At 23.6% G+C, this 13,210-nt stretch overlaps 1 protein-coding gene across 1 annotated transcript; it reads right to left on the bottom strand. All coding sequences in view use genetic code 6, as the record gives it.

Annotated features, from left to right (window-relative positions):
* Positions 1-453: 453 nt before the first annotated feature.
* Positions 454-12,532, bottom strand: TTHERM_01164050 (hypothetical protein; the record flags this gene model as incomplete). Its single annotated transcript, XM_001030048.3, has 7 exons — positions 454-8,685; positions 8,749-9,078; positions 9,148-9,462; positions 9,518-9,786; positions 9,850-10,923; positions 10,983-11,466; positions 11,681-12,532. 7 exons carry the CDS (start codon positions 12,530-12,532, stop codon positions 454-456), a joined length of 11,556 nt encoding a protein of 3,851 aa, XP_001030048.2.
* Positions 12,533-13,210: the final 678 nt, after the last annotated feature.

Genomic DNA, 13,210 nt, shown 5'->3' with positions numbered 1-13,210 from the left:
TTTCGTAAATAATAATAAGAGTAATTAATAATATTTAAATAATTGATTTAATATAATTTTTGAATTAGAGTTGCAATCAGGTGGTTATAATTAGTTAATGGTCTTCAGGTTTATTATGTTTTATATTATTATAATGCTTGAATTGGTATTTATTATATTAAGTTCTTACTACTGTTGTTGTTATAAATAAATATATGAAAAATTTAATTTTAAAAAATAATATAAAAAGTATGAAAATAAAATAATTTGTTTTTTTAACTAAATAGCTAAAGCTTCAAATTAGTAAATAATTTTTTGTATTTAATTATATTTTATTGGATGGATTTTTAATTAAATTTTAAATAAACATATATTTCTTAAACAAATTAATTAATTGAAAGGTTTAGTTTTAAAATAAATAGCTTAATTTTTATATTTATGTCTAAAAAATTAATCAAGTTATATAATGCTTTTTCAATCCTCAATCATTGAAGAATTGTGAGAGTAAGACGATCTGTTGAGATCTATTTCTTCTTAAAGCTTTTATAGCTAATTAGTTAATTCAAATATTTACTAAGCTAGATTACTCTTTTATTATGCTAGCTATTCTATTTATTTTTGCTTTTCTAATTATATTTAATCTAGTTCTTCTTTATGAGATTGTTTAATTGTGTTTATTTCGCTTTCTTTATCACTAACAACCATCTAGAGTACTTTAACTTATTCAAACAGTTCAAACATTTTTGTCTTTAATTCATTCCTTTCACTTTCTATCTTACCATTTTCTTCATTTTTAAGTTCGTTCCAAAGACTCTTTTCTTATTTAAATTGTTCTATCAGACTATTAACTTCTTCAGATTTAGCTAATTCGAGCTAATTCATCTTTTCTTCATAATCATTAACTAATTTTTGATTCTCTTCCTGTTCCAAGATGAATTTTGTTTCTAAATCTTTGCTTTTGCAAAGCAACTAATCAATAACTTATTCATTTTAAATATTTTTATCACTTAATTATTTAATTTATTCTTAATAGTTAGAACTTTGTTCTGTTTAACTTTTAATTTTAGATTGCAATTCTTCTAAGATAGATACCTAGGTTAATAGTTCTTTTTGATGTTTATCATTCAGCTTATCGTTTTGTTACTTTAATTAGTTAATTTCACTTTACAAAAGTTTGACTTATTCTTGCAATTATTTATTTGTTTCCTTAAAGTTATTACTGGTGTTTATATTTTCCTTTTGCTATTACTCTAAGACTAATTTTTAATTATTAAATTATTCTTTTAAATCCTATGCACTTGCTTTTTCTTGGTTAAGTTCTTTGCTAATTTGATTGTTTTTGTTTTATAATTCAGATATTTTTTATACTTGGTTTTCAATAGTTGATTTCAGTTCATCAGCTTTAGCTTTTTCGCTGTTAATTTATTTATTTTAATCGTCAACTTAGATTTGTAATTTTTTTAATTGATCTTTCATGCTATTTGCATTTTGAGTATTTTATTCGATTTTATTTTAGAGTTCTGATAACATTTTTTCTAATTAAATCTTAGAATTATCAAGTTCTTTATTTAGCTAAACTTGATTTTTCAAATCTGCTTCAGCTTAATTTAATTTTTCTTGGTTTTATTTATTTTAACTAATTAATTACTTTTTAATTTCTTCCAAATTTTAAATTGCAGACTCTTTTTCCTATTTTTCTTTCTCTAAGAGTTAAATTAAGTTTAATAAATCATTCTACTTTAATTCAAATTGTTTATAAACATCTTCTAAGTTAGCACTTTGTTTTGATAGCAATGTATTACTTTGTAATAACTCATTTTGTTTATTCTCAAACTCTTTTGTTTTACATGAATGCTCTTCTTATATTCTTTTAATGTGTTCTTCCAAATTTAAAACTTTAACTTCTAAAATATTTTATGAATCAATTAATTTAGATTTTTCTTCTTCTACATTTATCAATTTATTTTTGATTTCCTATTCTTGTTTTTCATAGTTTTCTAATTTAACTAGCAATTATTTTAATTCTTAGTCTTATTGTTGATACTTTTTGTTAATTATTTAAGATTGTTCTTTTTCTTCTTAATATTATGAGCTCATTTTTTCTTTCTGAGTATTTATTTCTTCCAATTATTTATCTTTTTATTTAATAAGCTTTAAATTTTCCTAATTTTGCTTTTCTAACTCAGAATTAACGTTTGTTTACTTCTACAAATTATCTTGCAATTATTTAATATTTTTCTAATACTCAGAAGCACTGCTTTTAATTGTTTATTGTTAAGCTTTTAACTTACTTTCTAAATCATTTAGTTTTTCATGATTTGAATTATTTAACTCTTATAACTCTTCAATAAGCTTTTCACCATTCTAAATCTTTATATTACTTTGCTCAGTTATATTACTTATATCTTAATTAAGTTAAACTATTTTCTATGATAATTATTATTGCTGTTCTTCTTTATTCTTCATTTACAAAATTAATCCTGCTATTTCTTGGTTCTTTAAGTTTAATTAATTTTACAAAGCTTTTTATTCATTAGATAATTATTCTATCTATTCAGAATGTCCTTTTATCACTTAATTTAAACTTTTTTCTTTCTAGATGAAATTTTCTTATTCAGCTTTCAATACAGAATTTACTTGTTTAATTTGTTGTTGTAACTCCTCTTTTTCTATTTTGTGATTTTTGCTATTTTCTTCCAAAATAACTTTTTACTTTTGCTCCCTTTGTTTTATTTGTGCTAGTTCACTCTCTAGCTAATTAATTTGCTATCTCTCACTTTTTGATTGGTTGGAAGAATCTAATTAAAATTATTCTAATTCTTGTTTGATTTGATTTTTTTCTCTAGTTATAGTTTCCATCTATTAGCAGAACTCTTATAATTACTTAGATGATTCTGTTTGCTCTAAATTTTTCTAACTATTTATTACATCTAATTCCTCTCTTAAGCCATTTGCTTCTTTAGTTTTAGCAGAAATTTACTCTTTCTATAACAAATTCTCTTTTTCAAACACATTCAATTAATTTTAAAGTTACTATATTTGATGTTCTTAATTCTATTTATTTAATTAAAGGTCTTAAATTTTTTAATTTAATTAGACGCAGTTTTCTTATAAAGCCTCAAATTAATTTTATTGTTCTTTAGAAATTTTATTTTTTTCTTCCAATTTCTCTTAAACTGAGTTTAATTCTTACTCTAGTTACTCGACCTGCTCTTTTAAGGTTTTATTTAAAAAGTTATTTTTAATATTAAGTTCTTCAATTTGATGAATATTTTATTGGTTTTAGCTTTTGAGTTAGTTGTTTAGTTCATTTTATTAACATATTTATGTGGTGAGTTCTTCTATTTTTGCTTATAAACTTTGAATAGTTTATTTGTTATTTGATTGAGTTGTTTTTAATTAATCTTTGAGATCTTAAATATTTTTCTACAATTCTTATTTTTCTTAAATAACTAATTTGTTATTTGCACCAAGATTGCTTAATTCATTGATTTAAACTTAAAAGTTTTGATTTTACTCCTCAATTTATTAAAGTAACTTTTAAATTTCTAACTAAAGATCTTTTTCTGTTTATTCTGATTAATTTGTAATTTCTTGTTTCTCCTATTTGAGTTATTCAAGAGTATCTTAAATTTATTTAATATTTTCTTGATAGTTTTCAACTTAAGAGTGTAATTAAGAATTAATTTACTCACTTTCTTAAAGTTATTATTGAATTATTTAAATTTAGTTATCTTGTTATAATTTTGATGCTTTTAAGTCATCAATTACCACACTCATTTCTTCTATCGATATTATTTTTAGTTTAAGTTCTTCTTTTATCTAATTGTTAAATTATGCTAATTGCTAAAGATCGAAATTTTACTTTTCTAAGATATCTAATTAAGCATTTACCTAATTCTCAATAATATCTTAATTCTCTTTTTGCAGATCCTCATTTTACTTAATTAATTTTTAAATTTCTAATTTTAAAGTCTAAACAGTACTTTGCTCATCTTTAATCTGTATTTTAAATTCTTCTAACTATCTAATTAAACTTTTCTTTGTTTCATCTAATTCAGTTATTTTATTTTGATAAGAAAAACATTTTTCTTATAAGCTTTAATTTTCATGTTCGTATTGCAAACATTTATTTCTTTCATTTTCAATTTCCAAAATTTAATTTGAATAGTTTTAATCTAAATTATCGAGTTTGTCTTTTAAGCTTTTGTTTTCACTTTCTAAATTTTTAATAGCATTCTCCAGTTTTTAGTTTCTATCACTCTCTTTTATAAATTCTCCTCTTTACTCTTCAAATAGTTATTCAAGAGACATCTTTTGTACAGAGAGTTCATTATATTCATTTTTAGTCTCCTTATTTTATTCAACTATATCTTCAAGTCTCTGTTATATTTCCTCAATTTATAACTTTTATCTTTCACATATCTCAAACTATTATTACAAAGACTATGTATTTAGCTCATTCTGCTATCTCTCAGTCTAGTACATATTTTTGTATTCTTAAAGTTGATTAACAATCTTTTGTTATTCTTCTTATAATAATTAAATCTAATTACTTGAATCTAGCTCATTCTCAGCTAACTTTTATTCAAGTTGAGATATTGTTTTTTCAAAATTAATTTTCTCTTATTCAAAGATAAGGATTTGCTTTTTCATTTCTTCGGTGAATTAAGATTCAGACATTTTTGATTATAAAGTAAGAGAATCTGCTTGTTTAGTTAATAACAAAACTTAATCTTCAAGTTATTATTTAGTTTACCTTAATTCATCAATAGTGTTTACATTAATTTGGGCTTAGCTAACTACTAAAGCAAGTTTGCTTTGAAGTTCTTCCTGCTCTTTTTACATGATTTACTTGTCATTCGCTGAAGTCTTTTTCAATTTATTGATAGCTTCTACCAGTTACTCCATTTTCAATAAAAACTCTTCTCTTTCCTTCTTTAAGTTTTAAATCTATTCTGAATTTTCAGTTCTCAAAATTGATGTTTCATTAATTAAATTATCTAATTACTATTATAATGATTATATTTCTTATTGTAACTATTATATATTTTGATTTTTTTATTCATTTTATTCTCTTAGTAATTAATTCTCTTCTTTAGAATCTTCAAATTAATTTCTTAAATTTAATAGCTTTTCATCTTGTTATTTAAGTAATTCAGTAAATTCTCTCTTTTGTTTTTCTATACTCTCACTTTGAATTAATTAATTTTCTTGTTACATTTTAATAATATTTTAATTTTAATTCACAACTTAATTTTCTAAGTTTTGATTTATTTCTTTTTATTATTTAATAGCATTTTCTAATTATGTTTTTTCATTCTCAAAGACAGCAGTCAATTAATTTATTTATTCAATATTTTCAGATTTGTAAGCATTTAATTTTAGACTGAATTCTTCCTTAAGCTAGTTATTTTCTGTATTTAAAACTTAAATATTTTAAATATTTTCTGCTATCTGATCTTCTTAGCTTTTAATTTTTCCATTTTTCTACTCTAGTTCAGTTTTTATTTCATTATTTAAAGTCTATAAATGGTCTATTTAATTAGATTTTTATTAAATTTCCTAATTTATATTTTCAATAGCTTTTTGAAGTTCTTACTTTTCTTAATTTAGTTTATTATTGATAGATAACAGCTCATTCTTTTAAATTAAGGTTTCCTCATAAATTTGTTAAATATTTTCTTTTTCAATTTAGTCTATGATTTGTTACTTTTCTTACAAAGCATCTTATAATTAAGAAATTTATTCTTGCAAATTGCTAATATCATCAACTTAAACTCTTAAATTTAAGATAATTTGTTCTTTTTATTTGATAGTTTACATAAATTATTCTTAATTTTACTAAATTTCTTCCTATAAATTATTAATTTTTTGTTATTTTTCTTCTATGTTTATTTAATTTAGCTCAATTTTTTTCAAATTCTCATTTTTTTCAATGTCTCTTTCTTCTTAAACTTTATTTACCTGTTCAATAAGAATTTCTTTTTCTCCAATTAAGCTTTCAATTTATTTTTCTAATTTTACTATTTAATTTTCGTAGCCTAGCTAAATTTATTCTACTTTCTTTTTATTGCTCTCTCTTTCGTTTTCTAATTCTAATTCTAATTGAGATACTTAGTTTTTAAAATTTTAAGATTAATCTTCGTAGTTCTTACTTTATGCTAGATGATTTTCCTCTAATTTTTTAATCTAATTCTACATGGTTTGATTTGCATTTTCTAATTGTTATCTCTCTTATATAACTTAATCTAGACTTTACTTTGTTACTTCATAATTTTTTAAATTAATATTGCTCTATTAATGAAGTTCTTCTAATTTCTATAACAAAATATTTTTTTCATTTAAAACTTCATTATAAGAAACTTGTAAGTTAGATTATTCTTTGCGAGATTTTTTGACTTTCTCTTCAGATTCACCACTAACTTCAATTAACTTAGCATATTCACTTTATTACTCGTTCAATTTTAAGATAAGTTCCTAGTTTTTCTCCTATTATATTTTTAATTCATTCTAAAGGTCTTAGATCAGAATATTTTACTAATTCAATTCTTCTTATAGAAGCAAATAATCTTCATCACTCTAAGTAATTTTTTGTTCCTAACTCATTATTTATGTTTAGAATTTTGAAATTTTATCCATTAATTCTTTTTACAGTTATTCATTTTCTTTTTACAATTTATTGATAGTTTCTTACATACTGGCATTTATCTTTTAATTATCTTGATTTTGCTAATCGATCGTAGTATTTAATTTTTCGTTATCTATTTTTAAGCTTTCAAGTTAATTAAAATTAATCTATAATTATGTTTCTTTTTCACTGCTTTTCTATTATAAATCTTTGATCAATAAATTAAGCTCATCTTCTTTCTTTTTATAATCCAAAATATCTTATTCTAATTATTAATTATTTTTTTACAAATTTTAAATTAGTTCTTAATTCTCATTTCCTCTGATTTAAATTTGTTATGATTTTTCATACAATTCAGTCTCTAACTTATTATTCTTAGAAACTACATCATCAAGTTATTTTTTTAAATTTAAGTATTCTTATTCGTTTTATTTAATGGTTTGAGTGGCTTCGTTAAACTTTTATTGATCTTGAGATATAATATTCTCTTTTTCTTAGATTTGCTCATGCAACAACTCAATTAATTGCTATTATTATTATATTTCCTATTCTTGCTATTCTATTTATTCACTCATTTCCTTTAATTACCTTTCTAAATTCTCTTTTTCTTGTTGATCTTAGATGTATTCAGAATTCTAATTAGCAAGTCTTTCATTCTTTTAAAGCAATTAATTTACTTGATTTTACAAGTCTAAAATTTATGTGTTTAATTCATTTTTTAATTATTCGCATTATTGCTAAGAAGACAATTTTAATTAGTTAACTTGTTAAGAATGAATAACTTTTAATTCTTCAGAACTCTAAAACAGTTTGTTTTTTTCCAATTGCAATTACTTAACTTAGTCTTCCAAATTAATGATTAAAATTTCCTTTTCTTTTAATGAGTCTTATAATTATATTAAATTCAAGTTAATTTCTTAACTATTTTCATTTTACTTAGAGATATTTTCACATTTTAACTTCTATTGACTTATTTCTTCGTTGAGTTAAATTATTTATGCTTTTAAGATCGCATTTTCATATTAATATTATTTTTAAATATTTTAGGTAGTTAAATTTTCTATTTATTTTATTTGGATCTCTTTCTCTTAGACTTATTAATTGAGTAAATGGGCATTATTTTTTAACTATTGGATTTCTTTATTGAGGCTTTCTTTTTCATGGCTAAATTACTTCTTACTTTCTTATAATTCATTTTAGACCTATTTAATTTCTATTTCATATGAAAGCACTTGCTCTTGTAATATTTTTCTGAGTTTCGATTGCTCCTCTTCATCATGAATGTAAGACATGGACATACTTAGTTAGCTTCTACTTTTAAGATCTTCTAATTCTCTTTTCATATGCACTTCTTTCTCTCCTTTTTGTAAATTTTCAGTTAAAAGCTTTTGATTTACTCTCAATATTCTTTCATTTTATTCTTAAAGATCATGTAACTTTATTGCTTCATTCTTTGATACAGTAGAATTACCTTCGATTGGAGGAAGACTGTTACGTTAAACTTTAGAAAGTGCTACAATTTACTCAGAAAGAATACGGTTTTCTTCTTATAATTATTCAATTCTATCGTTATGGGCTATCTAAATTGAACTTCTATCAGTCATAATGCTTTGATACATACTACGATTACGTAGCTCATCTACTTCTTATTATAATTATTAATTTTATTATTATAAATTAAGAACTTATTCTGATAGTCTTTAATTAGTAGAAAGAAGTTGATCGAACTACTACTTATTCTAATTCATAAGCTTTTCTTTAGACTCCATATTCATTCTTTATGCTTACAATAACTACAAATCAGCTTATTCCTTTTCTAGTTCTTCAATCCTGTCTTGTTGCTTCTTTAATAATTCCTCTAGCTTTTTAACTTATTCAGAGAATAGTTATTTTTACTTAGTAAACTGCTATTAATTTTATAGTGTAACTTAATTTTATTAACTTTATTAAGATAAAGTAGATTCATAATGTTATTTCATTTCTTTCATCTGCTACATTAAAGCCTCATTCAGTTCTGTTTATTTTTCTAATTTAGATTTTAGAACTTCATTGTCTCCATTTCTTTCAAATGTGCTCTTTATTATAATTTTTATTATTTATGAAAAAATATTAATATAAATTAAATATCAGTTAATTACGGAAATATCTAGTCTAGAGTGTGACATATTTCTAAGCATTTCTATTTCGTCCATGAGCTTTTTGTTCATATCAGAGAGAGATGCCATTTCTTCAATTAGCTTTTTATTTGTTTCCATAACAGTAACTAACTAATCAGATTTTGATGGGGATGAACCACCATTAATCTAATGAAGAATATTAGACATTGAATCATTCTAGTGTTATTCTATTAACTTTTCATAATTTTCTTTCAAATTCTTCATTTATTCAGTCAATAATTGATTTAATTGAGTTTATTAATCTAGTTTTCTTTTTAAACTTGATGCTTCGTTAGCTTTTTCATAGACATTCTATAAAAATTAAATATATTATTTTATTTTAAGTATAACTTTAAAGTAATTTATTTGCTAAATATTTACACTAATGTCGAGCTGTGAATGTGAGGGATTTCTAATTGAATCTAATTCTTCTTATAGCTTTTTATTCATTTGAGCTAATTGTACATTTTCTTCAATTATTTTTTGGTTTGTAGCAAGCAGAGAAGCGAGTGAGTTTTTTTGTTAAATAGACTAAGGATTTAAAATACTTGACATGGATTAATTATGTAAATCTATAACTTATTCATGGTTTTCTTGCATTTCTTTCATTTATTTATTCAAAATTTAATTTATTTTGGTTTGTTTTTCCAATTTCTTTTGCAGCTCTTCAATCTCATTACCTCTGTCGTATGCATTCTTAATTAATTTATAAATACAATTTTAAATAATTGAAATTTAATTTATTTTTTACACTAAGATCTATCTTAGAATAAGAAGAGTTTTTCAAAATGTCCAATTCATCCATTAATTTTCTATTTTTCTAACTCAACTCAGAATTTTCTTGAATCAGCTTCTTGTTAGACTATAAAAGAGAATCCAACTCAGCTTAATGTTGCTTGACGTTAAATTTATTTTGCAATTCTTTCTGCAAAGACTCAACTTTTGCTTTAAGGTAAGCATTTTCTGACTTTATAGCCTCTGTGTCTTCAAGTATGCTCAATCCCATTATATTTTCTTTTTCTTTAAAAAATATAAAAATTCTAAAATTAATATTTAAAAAAATTATTTATTTCTTAAAATTACTTTGTCTATTCATACTTTAGAGTTAATCTATTTGCATCTTTAAATTTATAATTTCTTTTTCTTTGGATTCTTAATAGAATCTAAAAGTTTACTATCCATGAGAAGTAGGAAGTATAAGATCATCTTCTAAAATAGAAGACTAATTCAAGAATGACATTTCCAAATTACCTTAATTTGGATTAAAGTCTTTTTCATTTTTTAGCATTTGCAGCTACTTTTGTAGATGATTTATAGTGATGTCTTTTTAAATAATTTAATTTTAAAGATTTTCATTAGTTGTTTAGTCAAATTATGTTATCAATGTTTTTCTAGCTGAATCAGCTTACATTATTTTTTTGAGCTAGTTCTTTGTTATCTCCAATTCTGTTTACAAATCGTTTATAATTTACTATTAATTTTTATTATCTAAATTCTTCTCTGCACTATGATAGTTAGAGTTGCTATTAGCATTATCTGAACCTCCAAACTTAAATTAGCTCACAGGAGACTATAACTGTGAACTTATTTAAATAGGTTTTTTAGTATTTTGAAGATGATTAGGTCTTTAAGCTGTATTTTATGAGCTTTTGCTATCATAGTTAATTCTCGATACCTATACCTACAAATTAGAATTTTCTCTCTTCAAATTTTCTATTTCCTTAATCAAGCTGTCATTAAGTTTTTTTAATGACTCAATCTCTTAATTTGAATTAGAACTTGATTATTTAATGCCTTGAACATTTAGAGTTTATGATAAAGGTGGCATTTGAATATTGCTTTGTGAGGCTATTCCTTTAATCTTTTTAGATCCTATCATCCGTGATTACATGTCAGATTTTTGGGTTAGTATTTATGAGGTTGCTCCTTATGTTTAAAATCCTTATTTTAAAAGAGCTATCTCTTCTTGCAACTTTGTAGTAAGAATTTTTTCTTCTTTGTATTTTTATTCATAAATTCTAAATTCACTGAAACTCTCATTGAGTTTTTATTCTCTTAATTGTGCTTCCAATTGCTTAATTTATCTTCTTAATTCCTATATTTACTCTTATCCGTTTTCTTATAATGAGATATTACTCTAATTTAAATCTAAATTTTCTTATTTTTAAAATGAATAAATGAATGAATTAATGCCAATCAAAATAAATAACTAATACTAATTTAATTTGTTGCACGTAAAATTTATGAGCGAGCTTCTTCAGGCACAATCATAGTCTGCTTCATCATATTATTTTCGAATTCAAGGTTTTTAATTTTGTTCTAAAGTGCTTCCTTATCAGTCATTAATACCTTAACTTTTCTTTTTAGATCGTTGTCCTCTTTTATTTAGTAAACAACTTAGAGACTCTAATCCAATATCATCGATTAATTAACATTTTTATGGAAATTATCCTCCTATGACTCCTTAATTTGCTCTATCATCTTTGTATATATCTCTATAGTTGATTTTATTTCTTCTTCAAGCTTGCTATTTTCTTCAATCTAATATTCTTTGTCTTGCTAGAGGGACTTGTTTATTTTAATCAAATTATCTAACTCCTTTCTTATGCTCTCCATCAGCAAAAAAACATCTGTTTGAGAAATATTCTATTAATTTCTATCATTCCATACTTCTAACGAATTTTCTAAATTTTTTAAAATCTTGAAAAAATAAATGAATAAGAGTAAGCTTTCAGTCAGTCACTATTTTTATTTTAGGCATTCAATTAAAAAAAGTATTTGCTTAAATTTTTTATTTTTTCTTTAAAAATTCTAATTTAGATATGAATTTTAAAATATTTTAAATAAAAAAAGACAATATCCCTTTTTAGAATGCATTCTATTTATTAAATTAAATTAAATTAAATAAATTTACTCTATTATCAATTAGATAATTTTTTGTTGAAAATGCTTTATGACACAAGTACAATAGATCACGTTAAGTTCTCGAATCCATCTAAATTGCAATAGTAATATTTTCATTAGAGGCATAAGTAGAAGATGAAGATATAGGAAGAGCGTTATTTCTGTGTAAAAATGAATAAATTTATTCTGTAACATCGTTATTTTCTGAATTAAAAGACATCATGATCTTAGTAATATCTAAATAGTTCATTTCAATAGATGGGAAATCATGAGAATATCTAAATTTAATTGATTAATCATTTATTGCTAATCTCATGAACTCCATATTTAGGAACACGTCCATTTTAACGCATCTCTTTTATTTACCTACCTATTCATTTATAAGAAGATTTGTTGAAAATTTACTGCCACCAGTACCTAACAAGCTTTATAGTTATATTTTAACACTAGGATCTAGTTCTATATTTCCATATGTAATTGAAGCGATGCCAGAAAATTCGTCTTCCTAAGGATAAACTTCACATTTTATTTTAGAGAATAAATCTTGACCACTACATTGATAAGTATTAGATGTAATTCCTTACATCAAATACTATCTACTTTCTCCAATAATTCTAAACCATTTAAACTTAGCTGGAATTGCTATCGATTTATCTTTATTAGAGTAAATGTTAACACCTATGTTGCAATTTTAGTATGGATTCTGCTAATCTCCTCTTATCTAAACATCAACAAAATAGTTGTACTTTCCTTCAATTACTAATTTAGGTCCATCTTTGCTAATTAATGAATTCCCTAAAGATGAAACTTAAGAAGAATTCATGGTTGAGGTGCTTAAATAATTCTTAATGGATTACCTCATAATAAATAAATATCTTTTAAAAATTTACTTTTTTAAATTATAAATTTATATTAATAAAATCTGTTTTGCATGTAATTTTTAAAATTTTTTGATTAAAATCTTTCAAAAATTTTAAATTCCCACTTATACTTAGAATATTAATTAGCATTGAATAACTAGGTTTTCGATAATTAATTTTAGTAATCTTTTCTTATATATTGTTATTAGCCAAGTGTTTTTACTAAATAATTCAGTAACATTTCTACAAATCTTATTTCATCAAATATTTATTTTCAAGATTTTTTATTTTAAAGTAAATCTTAAAAAGAAAAAAACTTCTTTTAATTTTAGATAAATATATTTTTTAAAAATGAATTAATTAAAAATTTTTGTTTGTAAAAATAAAATACTAAATCAAATATTTTTATTATTTGCAAAATATTTAAGGGGTTGGGGTTGGGGTTGGGGTTGGGGTTGGGGTTGGGGTTGGGGTTGGGGTTGGGGTTGGGGTTGGGGTTGGGGTTGGGGGTTGGGGTTGGGGTTGGGGTTGGGGTTGGGGTTGGGGTTGGGGTTGGGGTTGGGGTTGGGGTTGGGGTTGGGGTTGGGGTTGGGGTTGGGGTTGGGGGTTGGGGTTGGGGTTGGGGTTGGGGTTGGGGTTGGGGTTGGGGTTGGGGTTGGGGTTGGGGTTGGGGTTGGGGT

The sequence above is a fragment of the Tetrahymena thermophila genome (assembly GCF_000189635.1).
Source record: "Tetrahymena thermophila SB210 genomic scaffold scf_8254360, whole genome shotgun sequence".
Taxonomy (NCBI): domain Eukaryota; phylum Ciliophora; class Oligohymenophorea; order Hymenostomatida; family Tetrahymenidae; genus Tetrahymena; species Tetrahymena thermophila.
This window is presented reverse-complemented; position numbering and strand designations above follow the sequence as displayed.